Source organism: Mobula birostris, chromosome 6, assembly GCF_030028105.1.
Source record: "Mobula birostris isolate sMobBir1 chromosome 6, sMobBir1.hap1, whole genome shotgun sequence".
Lineage (NCBI taxonomy): Eukaryota > Metazoa > Chordata > Chondrichthyes > Myliobatiformes > Myliobatidae > Mobula > Mobula birostris.
In genome coordinates this window covers 22,781,776-22,804,383 of record NC_092375.1, presented here as the reverse complement: position 1 = coordinate 22,804,383, position 22,608 = coordinate 22,781,776, and the positions used below count along the sequence as shown (strand labels likewise).

The window sequence follows — 22,608 nt, the reverse complement described above, 5'->3', positions numbered from 1 at the left end:
GGCACTAGCCTCCCCAGCAATGAGGACACCTTCAAAAGATCCAGAACATGCCCTCTTCTCCTCCCTGCCATTAAGGAGCTTAAGGATACACACTCAACATTTCAGGAACAGCTTCTTCCCCTCTGAATGGACATTGAACTGATGAACACTACCTCTGTTTTTGCACTACTTATTTAATTTATATATACAATTATTTATTGTAATTTATAGTTTTTTATTATTACGTATTACAATGTACTGCTGCTGAAAAAGAACAAATTTCATGACATATGCCAGTAATATTAAACCTGACTCTGATTCTGATATGAAGCTGTCTGGCTGTTACAGTAACCCCTTGCCTAAATTCTGTGAGCTGAATGCTTCATGGTGGCTGGGATGCCAAACCAAAGCTGCAGGAATTCATATTCCTCGTGCAGAGTGGTTTCTGTCAAACTGTGGATCTTGCCTCTGGCTCTGCAGGTGTTCGTTGCTCTGTAGCATTTGAGGCTGGGATTTGCTCCGCTCTCCGCGACACTGAGGGATTGCTCCGGCTGCTCCTGTCGGCGAGCTCCGCGATGATTTGACCCGCTGTGTGATGAACTGAGGGTGAGGGTGAGGCTGTGGGCCTGCTCCCGCTGCGTGTCTATGGACTCACTTTCATTCTGAATGATGTTGCTTGTTCCTAATGTTTGCACGATGTGTGTGTGTTTTCACTCTGCGCATTGATCTTTTTTAATGGGATTTTTTGAGTTTCTTGTTTTGTGGCTGTCTGTAAGCAGACGAATCTCAAGTTGTATAACTTATACATACTTTGATAATCCTCGTTGTGGCTATCCCTCGAGGTCGAGGATGATGGTCTTTATTCTGAAGAAGTGGCCCACAGAGTGCATGTATTTGTTTAACGTGTACTTGATGTTGCACTCCAAGAAGCACACGATACTTCACAAATCAACCAACTGATTCCAGTGGCATGGAAACCACGACGATTGGACCTGATGGATTTGTTGCAGCCTTCATCCGCCTTCACAGCCGTTGAGTTCGAAGTAACTTCGTCTGTCCGTTCCACCGTTGAGGTCTTAGCTGGATTGTTTTTTGTCAGGGACCTCACCCTCGACCTTACCACCATGGGTGACCCTACCAGGAGCATAGCTCCAGAAGACATTGCTCTCGGGATCACAGGACCACACAAGCTTCTCCACCACGACAAGGTGACAATCCATGGAGAAGTTTGATAATAAATGTACTTTGAACTTTGGACAGGTTGATCCAGATTTTTAAGAGCGCCAGAGAAAACAGGCCAGATTGTGTTTAGCTTTTACAAAATCAGTTTTTAGATATATCCAGCAGGGGGAGGCAAAACTCTGATTCATTTGGTGATACTCTGCCTTTGAAATCAAAAGCAGCAAATTAGAATGCAAAAAAAACTATATCAGAACAGAACAATGGAAATAGTAAAGTCATATGGGAAATGGGGCCAGTATTCAGCAAAATGTTCCATACTGCCACAGCAGGTATGCATCATTGTCAGCTATGGAAAAGATGACAGCAGAAGCTTTGGCCTGCATTTCTTTCCCACATGATTTATTTTTATAATTAGTAAACAGAAATATTGAAATAAATATTAAGTGCAACAATTCTCTGCTGTGAGAGGCAAGGTGAGCATTTGGGGACCATGAGACAGTGTACAAGCTGCTTTGTCTTCAACCATGGTTAAGTACAGGTATCCCTAAATAAAACTGGTAAGTACAGCCCAGTCCATAAAAGGCAAAGCCCTCTCCACCACTGAGCACAGCTACAAGCAGCACTGCCTCAAGAAAACAGCATCCGTCATCAGGGACCTCTAGCACCCAGGTGATGGTCGATTCTTGCTGCTGCCATCAGGAAGGAGGTACAGGAGCCTTAGGTCCCACACCACCAGGTTCAGGAACAGTTATTACCCTTCAACCATCAAATTCCTGAACCTGCATGAATAACTTCACTCACCTCACTGAACTGATTTCACAACCTATGGACTCACTTTCAAGGATGCAACAACTCATGTTCGTATGAATTTAATTATTTATTGATTGCTTTTTTTGTATTTACACAGTTTGTATTCTTTTGGACATTGGTTGTTTGTCAGACTTCGTGTGTTGTCTTTCGTTGATACTGTTGTATTTCTTTGCTTTGCTGCGAATGCCTGCAAAAAAATGAATCACAGGGTGACATATGGTGACATAGTAAAATGATTCAATGATTATCTATTGAGGATATTCACTCGGTGGCCACTTTATTTTATACCTGCTTATTAATGCAAATATCTAATTAGCCAAAAATTAGATATTTGGCAACAAGTCAATGCATAAAAGCATGTAGACGTGGTCAAGAAGTTCAGTTGTTGTTCAGACCAAACATCAGAATTTGGAAGAAATGTGATCTTGACATTGACTGTGGAATGGTTGTTGGTGCCAGATGGGGTGGTTTGAGTATCTCAGTGATTGCTAATCCCCTGGGATTTTCATGCGCAGCAGTTTATGGAGGATGGTGCAAGAAACAAAAAAAATCCAGTGACAGCTGTTCTGTTCTGTGCATGAAAACCCCTCAAGGGTGTGCAGAAGAGCATCTCTGAATGCACAACACATTGAACTTTGAAGTGGATGGGCTACAGCTGCAGAAAGCCATGAATATGCACTCAGTGGCCACTTTATTAGGTACAGGAGGTACACAAGTCCTCACATTTCAGAAGTGTCTGTTCCTGCCTCTTTTTTTCTAAGCTCAGGAGAAACCATTGTTTGATAGAATTCCTGTTGCCAAGCAAGAATTGCCATCTGCTTGCCGCTGGATGCCTGTGCTCATAGTTGTTTCTTCTTAAGGCCTTAAAAGTTACTCAAGCATTGGAGATAGAAGCACGGTTAGAACAGCTTCAGAGGACATATTCAGCCACTGAATGTAATCATAGCTTACCACCTACCTCCCTGTCAGTGTCCCATAATGCCTTTTGCATTTGGAAATTTTTCTAAAGATTAGATTTTTTTTTGTCATATGTACATTGAGACATCAAAACATATGGTGAAGTGCATTGTCAATGACCAACACAGTCCAAGGATGTACAGGGGCAGCCCAGAAGCGTTGCCATGTTTCCCGCACCAAGATAGCTTGTCCACAACCTATTAACCTGTACATCTTTGGAATGTGGGAGGAAGCCGATGCACTCATGGGGAGGATGTACTTCTCCTTACAGATCCCAAAGGGAATTGAATCTTGATTACTGGCACTGTAAAGTATTACGCTAAGAGCTATGCTCCTCTTTCTTAAGCATATCTGGGAGCTTCACCTCTGTAAATTTCTGTGGTAATAAATTCCAAAGTTTCACCAGTCCCTGAATGAAGAAATTACTCTTCATTTCAGACCTTAATATCTTACCCCATATCCTGAGATGATAACCGCTAAGTCAGCCAGGCAGACGTCCTCCCTACATCCAGCGTGTCTAGCTCTGTCAAAATTTCTGAAAGTTTAAGTCTCATTCTTCCAAGTTAGCTAATGCAAACTTTTTGACCTAGTGCTAATTTTCTTTAGTTCCTCACCTTCAACATACTCTTGGTTCTTTAAGATCCGTGGAAAATTACTTGTATCCTCTTTAATGGAGACAGAACTAAAGCATTTGTTTATGTTCTCTGCCTTTTCCCTGTTGCTTATTATGAACTTCATTTTTTAACTGTAGGGCTCTGCATTTGACACTGATTTCTTTCTATTTATATATTTATAGATGCTCTTATTATCTACTTTTTTATACCCTGCATTTACTCTCATATTCTTTTTATTGCTCTCTTAATAAACTCATTTATTCTTTACCAAAATCTAAGCTCCCTTCCCCAAACTTCAGACTTGCTTCTTCATTAGGTATTTTTATGACTTGTAATTTATTTTTTAGCTCACTGTTTGTTTTGTATTTTTACACCGAACAGAATTTATGACCACAGAAGCTCTTGTATTTGTTCCATAAATGTTAACCCTTACCTTATCATTGCCATGAACATTAATAGAGTTTCCCAGTCATAGCTAGTTGACATCCTCATACCTTCATTTTTTGCTAAATTTAAGATCCTGCTTTCAGATTAAACTATTTCGCTCTCCACCTCAGTGAAGACCTCTATCACATTATAGTCACTCTTCACTATTACAAGACTCCACACTACAAGATTATTAATTACGTATGCAGAGAGACAGAGCGATAACATGCCTTTCCAGCCCAATGAACACCCACTGCCCAATTACACCCATGTGTCCGATTAACTGACCAATCTCTATGTCTTTGGACTGTGGGAGGAAATCGGAGCACCTGGAGGAAACCCACACGGTCACGGGGAGAACGTACAAACTCCTTACAGAGGGCAGTTGAACCAGGAACGCTGACCGCTACGCTACCCTGCTGCCCCAATTAATCCTTCTCGCTGCGCAGTACCCTGTATAGCATAATCTGCTCCCTAGCTGACTGATCAATGTGCTGGCTGAATAACTCATCCTGCTGCTTTACCTGAATTCTTCCTCCTTAGCTTTATTGCTGATTTGGTTTGGCCAGTTCATAGCATTCTTGCTAGGTGCATTCTTAATTTATTCTTTGATCCTATCCCTTATTGGGTGGATACCTATAGACAACAGTCATCATTGTCTCGCAAACATGAGGAAATCTGCAGATGCTAGAAATTCAAGCAACGCACACTAAAAATGCTGGTAAATGCAGCAGACTAGGCAGCATCTATTAGAAGAGGTACAGTCGACATTTTGGGCCGAGACCCTTCGTCAGGACACAGGGTCTCGGCCTGAAACGTCGACTGTACCTCTTTCTATTGATGCTGCCTAGCCTGCTGCATTCACCAGCATTTTTTGTGTGTGTTGCTTGTCATCATTGTCTCCTGCCTCTCAGGGCTTCTTAGCTCCACACAGACTGATCTTCTGAACTAACATTCTTACTCACCGTTGCCACGGAAGTTGGGTGGGACTACAACCAGAGGTCTTGGCTTAAGGTGAAAGGTGAGGAGTTTAAGGGGAACATGAGGGGAAGCTCCTTCACTCAGAGGGTTGTAGGAGTATGGAATTCCACTACAAGTGGTGCACGCAAGATCAATTTCAATGTTTAAGAGAAGTTTGGATAGGTACATAAATGGTAGAGATATGGTCCCAGCGCAGGTCAATGGGAGTAGGAGGCAGTTTAAATATTTCAACATGGACTAGATGGACTGAAGGGCCTGTTTCTGTGCTGTACTTCTCTATTGTACTGACCTCATCCTTCACTAACGATATCAACGTAGTTAGTATTTTGCTTGTCCTTTCTAAATATCAAACTTACTTGCGCATTTGGCTCCCAGTCCAGGTTGTTCTGCAGCCATGCATCCTTAAAGGCAATCACATTGTATCTACACCCGCCTGCGTTGTTAATTCATCCACTTTAATACAAATGCTTCATGAATTTAGAGACAACAGCATTAAATTCATCATTTTTACTCTCGTAAATATCTTAACATTTTTATCTTCTACTATAGGCCAATTTGTCTGACTACCATTTTTCATATCTGGACCTAATTGCTAGTGCTTATATGCTCAGTAACCTCCTGTCACTATTGTCACAACTGTCACAATTGCAATTATCCCTTCCAGGAATGGCCCTTTCTCATTTAATATTTCATTGTTTGTAAGCAGAATTGGTCTTAACTGTTTCCCCAATTATTCTGCTTGTGAGATTAAGGAAATAAATTACAGCAATAATATGTTTTGTAGCAATATAGATTCCAATCTTTGGGCAACACCTCCACCTCCAGGGAATAGTAATGCTGAGTAGAATCTAGTAAAATGACGGATTGGTAAACTTAGTTATCACCAAGCCTTTAACTTTTTCTAAACTCTGCAAATGAGGAGGAGGAGGAGGATCAATTTTATTTGCTATATACATTTACACATATCAGGAATTTATTGTTGACAAGGCAGGCAACAAAAAAAATCAATATTCAACAATTATAAAGAATGTAATTATATAGAATAAAATTAAAAATATAGATATGGAATAAAGTGCGCATAAGTACATAAATTGGTTGGCATCCGTCTGTCTCAAAGGAAAATGGATGATGATGGTCATCATCACAAACCTGGAGATGCTGAGATGCCCAGTTGTCAAGATCCCCCTCTCAGCCTCACCGGTGTAGTCCAAAGGAAAGCTTATGAAGCTATACATTTGGCTGCAGGAGCTGCTGGAAAGACATTCAATGATATCCAGCCACCTTAGGGGTTCCACTCCGGATTTGCTGTCTGGGTTTACTCCAATAGCCTTCGTCTCTCCGGAGACTGCCCACAAGGTAGCTGGGCTATTTACCCATAGCTGGGGATCTGGTTCATGAGCACCAGGGTGTGTCCACATGCCAGTGGGCCTGAGTCCTATGTGTGCAGGGGCCAGACCTCTCCCCGTCCTCTGTAGCTGAGCCTGAGTCCAAAAGGAGTTCAGTTTCTGTGTGTTGCCAGCGAGGAGGCACTACGCAAGGCTTGCTGTTGGAGAGGCTGTGTCCTGGCAGGGAGAGACTTACATGTTCAGCTCTTCTGCTCGCGAGACTGCTAGCCAGTGGTGGAAGCTGAGCATGAGAGTGACAAGCACTACCCACTATACTACCACAATAGGCGCCTCACAACAAACATTTTGACTAGCAGCATGTATTTACAATGTAATAATCTCAGTAGAAATATCCTGGAAATGTTGCACTGTTCTTAAAAACCAGCTGTCTCAAATAAAGTATTTCCTCCTGCAAGGGCCTGTGGAAGCAGAATCAGATTGGACATTGCTGGTATATTTCCCAAAATGTTTTGTTTTGTGGCAGCTGTACAGTGCGATATATTTCTTAAAACTATGACTTACAATAAGAAATATATACAGTAGAACAAATGGACAGCTTTATATTACTCCAGTACATCTACCAGATATGGCATGGAGACCAGCACAGAGAAAACCAAGCTTATGAGAAACAGTGAGGAGCCAATCATGACAAAAATCACTGTCAGTGGACAAGCACTAGAGATTGTCAAATCGTTCAAGTATCTGGACGCCATCATCAACCAAGAAGAATCAAACCCTGAATTCCTTGCAAGGACAGTGCAAACAGCAGCAATGCTGGCTGAACTAAAACCCATTTGGAGAGACAATAACCTCTCAGACCCAAGTTGGAACTCCTGCGTGCACTCGTGCTCTCCTTCTCCTTGTACACATGCAAATCATGGACTTTGACAGCAGGACTGCAACGAAGATCCAGGCAGTAGAAATGAGATGCTTCAGAAGGCTCCTCAGCACCTCCTATACAGACCACATCTCAAACAACGAAGTACGACGAACCATCACCAAGCTCATGAGACACCATGAAGGTCTACTGTCCACAGTAAAGAAGGGGAAACTGAGATGGTGTGGCCACATAACAAGATCAATTGGACTCTCAAAGACCATTCTTCAGGGAACAGTGCAGCGAAAAAGAAAAAGGGGCAGACAGAGGAAGAAATGGACTGACAACATTGCAGAGTGGACCGGGGGAAAGCTTTGCCACAACGCAGGAACTTGCTCACAAGCGTGAGAGATGGATTCAGCTGGTGCGATGCTCATCTTTACAGTGACCCTACAACCCAGGCGGTATGCGGGATCTGTGACTGTAATCTGTTCTCTATTCCTTTCAAATACACAATTTGTTACTCAATTAGACAGTAGTTTGTCCTTTTTATACTTTTTACCCATTTCCATGAAACTTTGCCTAATTGGGCCAAAATGTACTGATCCTGATGTGTCCAAATTAACCGGAATCCACCGTATATATGAAATTAAGTTAAGAAAGTAATGGAAAAAGAGAGCAAAGGAAAATATTGAGGTGGTGTGCACGGCTGAGTTCATTGCCTGTTCAGAAATCTGATGGCAGAAGGGATGAAGCTGTTCATAAAATGTTGATTGTGTGTCTTCAGGCTCCTGTACCTGCTTCCTGACGGAAGCAACGAGAAGAGAGCATGTCCTGGGTAATGGTGGTCCTTAATGATGGACACCACCTATCTGAGGCATTGCCTTAAGCTTCTGTCCAACATCATAGAGGACAGATGCTTGACTGCAGTGACAGCGGCCGCTCAGTCTCTAGCCAGCAAAATAAATGTCTGTCTTAGAGTCCCACATCCCGATGAAAAGTTGGTGTCAGCTTTAGCAATGGGGCAAAGCAATTGATGGCCTCTGCGTCTCAGAGGAAAAGCTCTAGAACTGGGCTAAGATCCACGAGCACCGAGCTGGTGCTGCAATCATCTTTTGCCGAACAACTCCTCAGAAATGGCCTTCAAGTTGCCTTCATGCAGTCTTTGAATCGAGATTTTGCAGCTGAATATTACAAACGTTTGTAGTTTCCACTTGGTTTTGCAGAACAAGTGGCAGTTTCTGTGGGTCAGTGGAATGGAAACTGAATTACCTGCATTTATAACACCAAACTACTTGCTCCAAATGCTCGTGAACTCTTCCCTGAAAAATTTACCTTCTTGTAATATGTGACTGCATAGTGGCATTGATATGAATCAGTGTCACTTGATATTCCCAGACCGAGCTCATGTAGTGGTGAGTTTCCGTGTTTCTGCATGTAAACTCTAAAAATGTAGTTCCTATATTAGTAATTAAAAGTTCAGTAAAATTGAAATATAATTTTGCTCCTTTGTTGTCTGTACCTGCCCCAACCTAATAAGGGTGTTTTTAAAAGAGAATCACCACATGGTATGCTTACAAAGGGAATATACACGTCTTAAAAGAGGAAGGAATAATTTTCTTAAGTGGGGAATATAAAGAGAACTTAATGAAGAGGAATTTCTTTAGCCAGAGGGGTGGTGAATCACTCGTAAAGGTGTCCAGGGATACAGAGAGAAAGCAGGAGAATGGGATTGAGAGAGAATAATAAATCAGCCATGATTGACGGGAAGAACTCAGTGGGCTGAATCTGCTCCTATATTTGCCGATGTTATGGACTTAAATATAGAATATATAACAAATTTTTAAAAGAGTGAATACACAGTGCTCACAAAAGGAGGAATGTAGAGCATTCTTAACAAAAGAATATATATATATTCTTAAAATGAGGATACAGTCACACTAAATAGGAAACAGTGACACAACAGAACAAAACGTCAAAGACTGCAAAGTTGGAATCCAAGGCAGTTTGCTTTGTACAAAGATTAATTTTTTTTAATAAATAGAAGTAAGGTAATAATATTAATTATTCACCTTGTAGAGCCACAGTTTGCCAAGGAACAGGACCTGTTCTCCAGCATTAACAGCACAAGGATCAGGCTGAACCTCATTGGCTGGATTGACGGTGGTTGCCCCATCACCATGTTTACTCTGGAACACCGGCCTTTCGGGACCACAGTCTGGACCACCGCACAGCGCACGACACTGTCCAAAGCCTACATCCTGTACGACCTGCAGGAAGCCACATGGTACGAGCTGCAGATGAAGGTGTGTAACAGTGCTGGCTGTACAGAGAAGCAGACGGAATTTGCAACCCTCAACTATGATGGAAGTAAGTACTTCATGGATTTAAGGAACTTCTTTTTAATTTAATGCAATGGTTCCTCATGTGGTTTCCTTGACCAGAAGCAAACTTATTATTCAGATACCAATGGTACAGGAACTATTACCATCAGTGTTCCCGCTAATTTGTTCTTACTGCTGCACAGACGAGCCATTGTTCTGAGCAGGAAATTTTTACACGGCCTGGAAACTGCTTAGCACTTAATATAAGTACAATCCCATTTACCCGGCCACAAAGGCTATGTGTGCAAAGCCATTTCAGTTGCTCTGCAGCTGTCCATCTACACAGCTTAGAGGGAACAGTGATTGTAGTTGTTGAAAAGAATAACACAGACTGGTTCTTGGAAACCTAAGCTGATGCAACATGTCTTTTATAGCTGTTGTATTTTGGATTATAGACTTTAACCTCCTACCGAAGTTCAAAACCATTTTTTTCATGTCAAGTCATATAAGGTTTAGTAATGTATAATGAAATGAGAACCCTTCAAATCAAACCTCCAGGGCAAGATATAATGGACTCCTCCATGCTACAAAGGAACAAAGTTCACCCTTGTTACTGACCAATTACAGAATCAGAATCAGGTTTATTATCACCGGCACGTGACATGAAATTTGTTAACTTAGCCGCAGCAGTTCAATGCAATACATAATCTAGCAGAGAGAGAGAGAAAAATAATAAATAAAATAAAACATAATAAAAAATAAACAAGTAAATCAATTACATCTATTGAATAAATTTTTTAAATGTGCAAAACCAGAAATACTGTATATTAACAATGAGAGCTTCAATGTCCATTTAGGAATCAGATGGCAGAGAGGAAGAAGCTGTTCCTGAATCGCTGAGTGTGTACCTTCAGGCTTCTGTATCTCCTACCTGATGGTAACAGTGAGAGAAGGGCATGCCCTGGGTGCTGGAGGTCCTTAATAATGGACGCTGCCTTTCTGAGACACCGCTCCCTAAAGATGTCCTGGGTACTTTGTAGGCTAGTGCGCAAGATGGAGCTGACTAGATTTACAACCTTCTGCAGCTTCTTTCGGTCCTTTGCAGTAGCCCCTCCATACCAGTCAGTGATGCAGCCTGTCAGAATGCTCTCCACAGTAGATCTATAGAAGTTTTTGAGTGTATTTGTTGACATGTCAAATCTCTTCAAACTCCTAATAAAATATAGCTGCTGTCTTGCCTTCTTTATGACTACATCAATATGTTGGGACCAGGTTAGATCCTCAGAGATCTTGACACACAGGAACTTGAAGCTGCTCACTCTCTCCACTTCTGATCCCTCTATGAGGATTGGTATGTGCTCCTTCAACATACCCTTCCTGAAGACCACAATCAGCTCTTTCATCTTACTGATGTTGAGTGCCAGGTTGTTGCTGCTGCACAATTTCACCAGTTGACATATCTCACTCCTGTACACCCTCTCGTCACTACCTGAGATTCTACCAGCAATGGTTGTATCATCAGCAAATTTGTAGATGGTATTTGAGCTATGTCTAGTCACACAGTCATGTGTATACAAAGAGTAGAGCAGTGGGCTAAGCACACACCCCTGAGGTGCACCAGTGTTGATCGTCAGCGAGGAGGATATGTTGTCACCAATCCGCACAGACTGTGGTCTTCCAGTTAGGAAGTCGAGGATCCAATTGCAGAGGGAGGTACAGAGGCCCAGGTTCTGCAACTTCTCAATCAGGATTGTGGGAATGATGATATTAAATGCTGAGCCATAGTCGATGAACAGCATCCTGACATAGGTGTTTGTGTTGTCCAGGTGGTCTAAAGCCATGTGGAGAGCCATTGAGATTACATCTGCCGTTGACCTATTGTGACGATAGGCAAATTGCAATGGGTCCAGGTCCTTGCTGAGGCAGAAGTTCAGTCTAGTCATAACCAACCTCTCAAATCATTTCATCACTGTCGATGTGAGTGCTACCGGGCGATAGTCAGTAAGGCAGCCCATATTATTCTTCTTAGGCACTGGTATAATTGTTGCAAGTGGGAACTTCTGCCCCACAGTGAGAGATTGAAAATGTCCTTGAATACTTCCGCTAGTTGGTCGGCACAGGTTTTCAGAGCCTTACCGGGTACTCCATCTTCTGCCTTGCGAGGGTTCGCTCTCTTTAAAGACAGCCTAACATTGGCCTCTGAGACAGAGATCACAGGGTCATCAGGTGCAGCAGGGATCTTCACAGCTGTAGTTGTTCTCCCTTTCAAAGCGTGCATAGAAGGCGTTGGGTTCATCTGGTAGTGAAGCATCGCTGCTATTCATACTATTGGGTTTCGCTTTGCAGACCCTATAGAGACGCACACTGACTGAATGAGCTCTCTCTAAATGACAGACTGTTTCAGTTAAAGAAAGCTGAGTCTGCTTTGGTTGGGAATGTAACAAGATTCATGATATGCATGGACACAATCTTTCAAGTGTGGCCTCCCCAGCCTCTTCTACAACCGTAGCCTAACTCATATACTGAACCTGGCTTATAAACCTGGCCCAAAATGCCCACTGTTTATTCATTTTCATAGATACTGCTGGACCTGCTGAGTTCCTCCAGCAGTTCGTGTGTGTTGCTCTGGATTTCCAGCATCTTCAGAATTTCTCATGTTTATACACTTGATGGCCTGACTACGCATGTCAAAGGCCTTCATCGCCTTCCTGTCTACCTACGGCACCAGACTTAGGGGCCCTGTACTTGTACCCTTTCATTTCTCTATTCTACAACACACCCCAGGGCCTGACTTTTCACTGTATAAGCCCTACCCTGATTTGTCTTCCCAAAATGGAGCACCTCACACTTATCCGAATTAAATTCTGTTTACCATTTCTTGATCCACTTACGCAGCTGACCAAGATCCCACTGTAATTCTTGATAACCATCTTCCCTGTCTATGATACCACCTATTGAGAGGGATAGTAAATCAGCCATGATGGAAAGGCTATGCAGACTCGACAGGCCAAATGGCCGAATTCTGCTCATTAGGCAACTGAGTGTATAAAAATGAGAAATTCTGCAGATGCTGAAAATCCAAAGCAACACACACAAAATGCCAGTGGAACAAAATGTCTTATGGTTTTATGGTCCATTTTGAAGTCATATACAATGACTTGAACAGTGTATTCTCTTCTGAATTGTTGTCATAGATGACAAATAACAATAGATTAAACACTTACCCCTGAGGGACATTACTAATCATGGGCCTCCAGTCTAAAAAATAATCTTCCAACATCATCCTCTGTTTCCTACCTTTAAGCCAATTGTGTGTCCATTTAGCAAGCTCTCCCTACATTTCTTGTGACCTAAATTCCTATAGCAGCCTACCATGTAAACCTAAGCAAACTCCTTACTGAATTCCAAATAGACTACATCTAATACCCTGTCCCCATCGACCTTTTAGTTGCTTTTTAAAAAAAAACTCAATCAAATTTGTGAAATGTAATCTCCCATGCACAAAGCCATGCTAGCAATTCCTCATTAATTTTGTCTTTCCAAGTGAATTATATCTTATCCATCAGAATCCCCTCTAGTAACTGGTCTATAGTTCTCAGGTTTTTCTTTGCAGCTCTTCTTAAATAAAGACATAACATTAACTAACCGCCAACCTCTGCCATCAGATGATAACACTGAACAGACAAGAGGTGAGCGTCAGCACCTAGCAAGGTACATCCTTCCAATGAGGATAGATGCCCCTTCACATCCGGCCACACCATTTTGTCTCATTTGTTCTCCATGTAAGGGGTTGCCACTAGCAATCTGCCCATGTACTCTAGGATCTTCATGATGTTGTGAATAAGTAAAACTATAAAAGGAATGGATTGTCTTGTGTGCCATTAGGCCTGGAGGAGAGGTATTTATTATAATATTTAAATCGTCTTGGATTGCAGCCAACATACTCTACTATAACAGTGCTTTTTTTTATTTTATAGAAGATCATCTTACCAACACTCAATGTCTTGGCAGAGGCTCTGATGTTGACAGTGATTTATGTGCTCCACATGACTAAAAATCTGTTCTTTTTGGCAGTGCATAACTATTCAAATGCCGATTTAATCATCTTGTTACCTCAAAGAAGGAAAGTAGCCTTAAAAATCAGTAGACCATGGTCCTTGCTGGGTAGATAGGGTCATAAAGAGAGCTATTATATAGGGAATAACAGGAGACAATCAAAAAGAGGGAATCGGGGAATAGAGATCCATAAATCCTTGAAAGTGACATCACAGGTAGATAAGGTTTTCAGGAGAGCTATTGGCACATGACTTTCATAAATCAATGCATTGAGTATAGGTGTAATGTTGAAGTTGTATAAGACGTCGCTAATGTATAAGGCCAAATTTGGAGTGTTTTGTGCAATTCTTGTCACCTACCTAAAGGAAAGATATCAATAAGGTTAAAAGAGTACAGAGAAAATTTGCAAGAATGGTGCTGGGACTTGAGAATCTGAGTTATAGGCAAAGATGAAAAGGTTAGGACTTTATTCCCTGGAGTGTAAGAGAATGAGGGGAGATTTAATGGAGGTGTGTAAAATTATGAGCAGTGTAGATATTTTAGCCAGAGGGTGGTGAATGTGTGGAATTTGTTACCACAGGCAGATGTGGAGGGCAGATCGTTGTGTATATTTAAGGCAGAGATTGATAGGTTCTTAATTGGACACAGCATCAAAGGTTATGGGGAGGGTATGGGGTTGAGGAGGGGATAGAAGGATCAGCCATGATTGAATGGTGCAGCAGACCCAATGGGCCTAATGGCCTAATTCTGCTCCTATGTCTTATAGTCCTATGGTAAATGCAAGCAGGCTTCCCCTGAGGTTGAGTGAGACTGGAACTAGAGGTCATAAGTTAAAGGTGAAAAGTGAAATATTTAAAGGGAAGCTGAGGGGGAGCTTCCTTCCTCAGAGGGTCGTGTGAATGTGGAGTGAGCTGCCGGCAGAGTTGATGGACGTGGGTCTGAATGCAGCACTTAAAAGAAGTTTGGTTAAGTGCATTGACGGGAGGGGCATGGAGGGCAATGGTCTACATGTGGTTTGATGTGACTGTTCAGAATAACAACTTGGCATGGAGTAGTTGAGCCAAAGGGCCTGTTTCTGTGTCTGTCTTCTCAATGAATCTGATGTTATGAAAGGAGACTTTCAGTGCTATTTGAGCTCTGCTATAACAGTGCATCCACATACAAATTATTAAGCAATGGTGAGCCTTTACCAGCCCCATATTACAAGGCATTCCTTGATATATTACAGACTATTGACCTCCTACGTACTGCAGCAAAATAACACCGCCTTATATATTACAGGTAGATTGCCCAGCAATACCCAGCAGGTCAGAATTTCCTCAAAGCTATTCATCTTCCATCAATTTAATGGCAGTGCACTGGAAACTCCATCGGTTCACACTAATCTGATTTGTGCTGATGACTTAGGACAGGTAATGAGGAAATTCACCTCGCTCCCTGGTGTCCCAGTGGAAATATTCACAGGCAGCAGTAGGCTGCCTAGTAGCAACCTCGTATGTGTGATAGGACCCCAGCATTCTCTATGTTATTTAAAGGTTTTCTTGATTATTTTCCTGACAATCTTATTATTCCTTTTCCTGAGTGAGAGTGGAATGTCAGATAACATAATTGGATGTAAATTGTGCACTGTTCTCATCCCTGTAGTTCAATTCTTTTGGGCACATGGGGCTCGCCAGCTATGTATGGCGGTTCGTCTAGGAGAAGCAAAACTCTGATCTCAAACCTCCGCTGCCTTGCCGAGATCCCGCTCGTGGGGAAGGATTCGGGAGTAAACCCCCAAGGAAAAATATAGCTGGAGTTCCTAAGGCAGTCCTACGTTGAGTTCAACGCTGACTGGCAACTCCTGCGACGCCACTGGCCAAACTGTATCGGTCTCTCCCATTCCTTTGGATTCATCATCTGCATGGAGAGGGGGAGTCTGCTGCCTGGGCAATCGTTTGCCCTCCATATTGTGCTGCCCTGGCTTGCATATCACATAGGACGCAATATCCGTGGTTGACCCCGACTAACAGAGGGCTTTCTCCAGTTCAATTCTTTAACATTTGAGACGTACATGATTTTAACTTCTGCTGAGGAAATGTTCAGCAAGAAGAGGTCCAGTTAAGTGTGGATTAAATGGTCTCTTTATGGCCTGGAATAAACAGGTCTTCTAGTCTCGAAGGCTTCTGAGGCAACTTCCACATGGATACTAACAGCACTGACTCTTCGGACTCTGAGTCGGATCTCCTCCTGTTTATTCTAGACTATTTTAACCCAGAAACCTTCCTTCCATTCATTGAAGAGGGGTCCAGGCCCTTTGAACTAGGACAGCGTGGAAACATTCATTCCCACTGCCCCAAAATTCTCTTCTCCTTCTCATAGTCATGAGTCGCCTAATGCCGGAGATTATTTCCTCAATATGGGCATAACTTTAAGGTGTTTAGAGAAAGGGGAATAAAGAGCCAATCAACTTCTGCCTTAAATGCCCCCAGTGACCTGGCCTCCACAGACACCCGGGTCAATGAATTCCACAGATTCAATAGTATAGTTATAACTCTGGCATCCATCCAGCATTTTGGAAAATTGCCCAAATATAAATAACTCCTAGAGAGCAGTATAAGTCCAGTCTGTCTAATTGCGATGCAATCAGTCTACTCTCAGTAATGCCGTGGTCCAGTGGTGTAGTGGTTAGCACAATCACATTACAGCACGATCCCCGATTGGGGTTTGATTCTCGCTGCTGTCTGTACGGAGCCTGTACTGAGCGGGTTTCCTCCAGGCTCTCGCAATCCAAATATGTATGATTAGGGTGAGGGTTAGGAATCTGTGGGCCTGCTATGCTGGTGCCAAAAGCATGGCGACACTGTGCTCCCAACATATCAATTTGATTTGCCAAGAATGACGCACTGTAATTCAATGTACTGAACATCTGAGTAATAGAGATAAGTCTTTATTTTTATGAGCAGCAAAGTAATGGTAAGTCTCATCAACAGTGCCGTCAGTCTCACCACTAAGCTGGTCAACAATGTCTGGTTTGAGGTTTTTCAAGACTAATTAGCTCCTGACCACATCACAGACTTTATCCCATCATGGGTTAAGGATGAAGGGTGAAAGGTGAAATGTTTAAGGGAAACCTGAGGGTGGAGATTCAGAGAGTGGTGTGAGTGTGGAATGAGCTGCCTGCAGAAATCATAGTCATAGAAATTATAGCAGAGAAATAGGCTCTTTGGCCCACCTAGTCCATCCTGAACCATTTAAACTGCCTATTCCCATTGTCCTGCACTGAGACCATGGCAGTCCACACCCCTATCATCCATGTACTTATCCAAACTTCTCTTAAAAGTTGAAATTGAGCTTGCATGCAGCACTTGTGTTAGCAGCTCATTCCACACTCTCGCGACCCTCTGAGTGAAGAATTTTCCCCTTACACTTTTCACCTTTCACCCTTAACCTATGACTTCAACCTCAGTGGAAAAAGCTTGTTTGCATTTACTCTGTCTATACCCCTGCCTCATAACTTTGTACACCTCTATCAGATCTCCTCTCAGCCTTCTACATACTATGGAATAAAGTCCTAAACTATTCAATCTTTCCTTATAACTCAGGTCCTCCAGACCTGGCAACATCCTTGTAAATTTTCTCTGCACTCTCTCAACCTTATTTGCATCCTTTCTGTAGGTAGATGACCAAAACTGCACACAATACTTCAAATCAGGCTTCACCAATGTCTTATACAACTTCAACATAATATCCTATACATTGATTTATGAAGGCCAAAGTCCAAAAGCTTCCTTTACCACCCTATCTACCTGTGATGCCACTTTCCATGAATTATGGACCTGTGTTCCCAGATCCCTTTGTTCTACTGTACTACTCAGTGCCCTACCGTTAACTGCGTAAGATCTGTTCTGGCTGGTCCTACCACAGTTCAACATATTGCACTTGTCTGCATTAAATTCCATGTGCCATTTTTCAGTTCTTTTTTTCAGCTGGTCCATATCCTGTTGCAAGCTCTGATAATTTTCCTCACTGTCCACCACACCCCGAATCTTGGTGTCATCTGCAAATTTGCTGATCCAGTTAACCACATTATCATCCAGATCATTGATATAGATGACAAATAACAACGGACCCAGCACTGATCTCTGAGGCACTCCACTAGTCACAGGCCTCCAGTCAGAGAGGTAACCATCTACTACCACTCTCTGGCTTCTCCCACAAAGCCAATGTCTAAACCAACTTCCTACCAAATCTTTAATGCCAAGCAATTGAACCCCTTGAAGTTAGGTCCTGGGGATTTATCTGCCCTAATTTGTGTCAAGACAGCAAACATCCCCTCCTCTGTAATCTGTATAGGGTCTATAACGTCACTGCTGTTTTACCTCACTTTTATAGACTCTGTATCCATCTGCCGAGTAAATACAGATGCAAAAAAATTCACCTATGATCTCCCCCATCTTTTTTGGCTCCATGCATAGATTACCAGAGGACCAATTTTATCCCTTGCAGCCCTTTTGCTCTTAATAGATCTGTAGAATCCCTTAGGAGTCTCCTTCAGCTTGTCTGCTAGAACAACCTCATGCCTTCTTTTAGCCCTCCTGATTTTTTTCTTAAATGTTCTCTCACATTTCTTATACTTCATAAGTACCTCATTTGTTCTCACTGCCTATCAGTCCATGCCAAGCTATTGTTTACATCTGTCTCAATGCGTGCTGGAGAGACTGATTCATTTGCTGAATTGAACATTGTGCACCCCAGTTTCTGTTATTTACAACTGAACCTCTTGACCATGCCTGCATGCTTTTATGCATTGAGTTGTGGCCATATGACTGGCTGATTAGATATTTGCATTAACGAGCAGGTGCACAATAAACACTGAGTGTACATTTATATACATTAGGATTTTGCTTGGTGTGTTGGTCAGGGTGTGAATGCAACAAAACAACATCAACATTCAACTATTATAAAGAACTATATAAAAATAAAAAATAAAACTAATAAAGTGAGTTATTAACAGATGGATATGGAACAAAATTTTCATAAATAAATAAATACCAGCAGGTATTTACAATGTAAACAGCTTTATAAAAAGCAGCTTAATTTGTCTACATGGCAGTGTAGTGACGGGGATAATACAAAGAGAGGAATGGGGATCGAACTAGAATGATTGATCAGATCAACTGACTGAGGAAGAAACATTTAAAATGCTGTGAAGTTTTTGTTGCAAAAGCCCTATCAATTTTCATAAAGCTTTTGGTAAAGGCTGTTTGCAGGGTGGGTAAGTTGTTCGATTCCCTCTTGTTGTCAAGGGCCATTACCTGGCACTTCTGGGGAATGAATGCTGCTTGTACTCTTCATACAAGAAGAGCCAGTGTGATTTGTTTTTAATCTTTGATTTGACCGCAAGAAACTGCAGTGTGCCCAGCACGTCACGGAAACCAGTCTCTCCTCCATGGACTCTGTCTACACTTCTTGCTGCTCCAGTGAAACAGCCAGCGTCATCCAAGACTCATTCCACTCCTGCTGTACTTTCTTCCACCCCTTCCTATCAGGCAAAATACGCAAAAGCCTGAAAGTACATACCACCAAGTTCGAGGACATTTTTGATCCCACTGATAAGAATGAGATGAGGAGGATTTTCTTCCTTCAAAGAGCTTTGTATCTTGAAAATTCTTTACAAAGTAATTTACATTAATGATCTAGTGGGGGGAAGAAGTGTGAAGTTTATGAGTTTGCGATGATACAAACTTAGATGGAAAGGTACGTTGTGAGGAGGACATTGTGATTCTGGAACAGGATAGAGAGAGATTAAATGACTGGGAAAGGAGCTGGCAAATGGAGTTTAATTCAAGGAAGTCTGATGACAAGCACATTGGTATGAGAAATTGAAAAGTCGGTTATTATCTAAGTGAAGAGAGACTGTATATGAGTGAAGTTCAGAGGAATCTAGGTGTTCTATGGTATGAATTTCAAAAAGTTGGCAGGCAAGTCCAACAATTAGTTATGAAGACAAATAACAATTTGGTCTTTATTGTGAATGGGTTTGATGTTTAAGAATAGGGAGGTTTAGCTGAAGTTGTACATGGTATCAGTGAGTCCCACGTGGGAAAACCATGTATGTCTTTTGTCACCTTACCTTGAAAAGGGTATTAGAGGCATTTCAAAGGAGGAACGCAGGAAAAATCCTGCACAAAGAGGGTTACGCTATCAAGAAGTACTAGACAGCTTTGGTTTGTATTCCGTGGAGTTTAGAAGGATAAAGAGTCACCTTATTCAAGGTTCAAAGTAAAGTTATTATCAAAGTATATATGTTACCATATACAACCCTGAGATTAATTTTCTTGCGGGTCTGCATAGTAAATTCAAGAATCATAATAGAATCAATGAAAGACCACAACAGGCAGGATGGAAAAACAACCAATGTGCAAAAGATAACAAACTGCAAATTCAATACAAAAAGAAAGAAATATAATAATAAATAACTAATAAATATTGAGACATGAGATGAAGAGTCCTTGAAAGTGATTCCATAAGTTGTGGGAACAGTTCAATGACGAGGCGAGTGAAGTTATTCCCACTGGTTCAAGAGACTGGTAGTTGAAGTGATAACTGTTCCTGAACTTGGCAGTGTGAGTCCTGAAGCTCCTGTACCCCTTTCCTGATGGCAGCAGTGAGAAGAGGACAAACAAGTATGATCCCAAGGGATTTCAAGAGACTGCAAATAGTGGAATCTGGAGCAAAGAGAGAAAGTGCTGCAGGAACTAAATGGGTCAAGTAACATCTAGGAGGTAAAAGAATGATCAATATTTTGGATCGGATTGCTATATCAGGACTGAAAATGAACAAGTTCAGAGCGATCTAGGTACTGTCCTGATAGATGGCCCTGACCTAAGACATTGCCTGTCCTTTTGCCTCCACAGATTCTTCCAGCAGTTCATTTTTTACTTATAAGGGTAGGTGTTAACATGTTTTTAAAAATGGGAGAATCAAAACCAAGAGGTGAACCCCTAACATGTATTTCTCAAAAGTCATTGAAGACTGGTGAACTCCCTAAGGACTGGAAATGGGCTAACATCCTGGTACTTAAAAGGGTGACCACACTGACCCTGGTAACCATAGACCAGTGAGCTTAATGTGTATCAAAGGTAAGATAATGGAAACAATAATAAAGAGTGAGATGGAAAAGCAGATGATATGAACAGGCCTGTTAGCAAAAAGCCAGCATGGGTTCAGAAAGGAGAAATCATGCTGGAGTTCAATGAAGAGGCAACTAAAATTTATGATAACAATAGAGTGGTTGATATCATTTACTTGGACTTTCAAAAGGCTTTTGACAATGTACCCCACGAGAGGTTAGTAATCAAATTACAGGAGGTAGGGATTCAGGGTAAGGTGTGCGAATGGGTGCAGAAACAGAAAACAACAAGTTATAGAGAGAGGATCACTATCACATCTAGATGATGTTGAAAGTGAGGTTCTGCAGGGACTGGTTTTGAGGTCACTGCTGTTTTTAATTTACATTAATGATCTGGATAAGCACATAACAAATAAACAAGTAAAGTTTGCCAATGACACAAAATTAGGGGAACAAACTGATAACATTCAGGCAGTAGAATCAACAGAGTTAGATCTAAACAAAATCCAGATGTGGGCAGATAAATGACAGATGAAACTTAATGTAAGTAAATGTGAAGTATTACATCCAGGAAGTAAAAATTTTAGATACAGTATAAATATACAATGGAGGGCCTTGCGTTAGAAAGTGCACTCAATGAGAAGGATTTGGCTGTCCTGGTAGACTCATCACTATCAACATCTAGACAACACACAAAAGCGATTCGGAAGGCTATTAGAATGTTGTGCTATGTAGTGCACTCGGTGGAGTTCAAGTCCAGAGAGGTTCTCCTTAAGCTGTATAATGCACTTGTGAAGCTTAACCTTGAATACTGTGTACAATTTTGGTCTCCATATTGTGTGAGGGATGTGAAGGCACTGGGGAGAGTTCAGAGAAGGGTGACTGGACTCATTCCAAGTTTGCAGGGTATGAGCTATGAAGAAAGATTGAAAGAATTAAATCTTTTTAGCCTTGGTAGACAGAGAACGTGAGGAGACATGATAGAAGTGTTCAATATCATTATGGGTATAAGTAAGGTGGATGCCAGCCGCAACTTCAAAATCAATCCATCAACGAGGACATGAAGACATAGGTAGAGACTGGTTAAAGGAAGATTTCAGATTGACATCAGGAAGCATTTCTTTACACAGCGATTTGTGGACACATGGAACAAACTACCTAGTTGTGTAGTTGAGAGTAGTATCTTAGGGACTTTCAAATCAAAACTCAATGGTAATTTCAACACATTGTGTGAATGGAAAATTGACAGGCTTTGTTGGACAGAATGACCAAAAACTTGCTAATGTTTATAATTACAAAATAAAGGACCAGTCATTTAAAACTGAGGTATTTGAAAAATTTCTATTCTGAGAGTATAGTGAATCTCTGGTCTTCTTTGCCCCAACTGTGATGAGGGTGGCTCAAAGGATATGTGTAAGGCAGAGACAGTTAAATATTTGAAAGTTCAAGAAAATGAGGGTTAATGGAGCTGGCATAGAACAAGAGTAGAGGGCCATGAAAAATCAGCCAAGATCATATTGAATGGGATTGAGGGACCAAGTACCCTAGTCGTATGCCTATTTCCTTGTGTAGTTGTTTATTCAGGGCTAAGGCAGACAGATTATTAAACCACTGGAGATCAGCATTTATGCATTCAGGTACTTAAAATGAAACTGAGGCAAGTGACGATGCCAGCAATGGTTAGCCAACTGTGGGCTCCAGTGGCAAATTTCAGCTCCCGCTTCTTATCCTTTTACATTGCTTGGACATATTCTATGCGTACACCATATGGGCACGTTGTGTTGGCACCGGAATGTGTGGCAACACTTGTGGGCTGCCTCCAGCACATCCTTTGTTGTTAAGGCAAACGGCACATCTCGCTCTGTACTTCGATGTACAGATGATAAGTGAAACCGAATCTGAATCTGAATCCTGGGTCTTGCCGTCAAAATAGACATAAGACTGTGTGAAAAACTCTCCATGG

General features: G+C 41.8%; 1 protein-coding gene across 1 annotated transcript in view; it reads left to right on the top strand.

Annotated features, from left to right (window-relative positions):
• The window catches only part of LOC140199708 (cell adhesion molecule DSCAM), a 652,770-nt gene that overhangs the window by 578,137 nt on the left and 52,025 nt on the right, over positions 1-22,608 (top strand). The window contains exon 25 of the mRNA XM_072262186.1: positions 9,231-9,521. Coding sequence (XP_072118287.1) covers positions 9,231-9,521 — 291 coding nt within the window. The remainder of the gene's footprint in view (positions 1-9,230; positions 9,522-22,608) is intronic.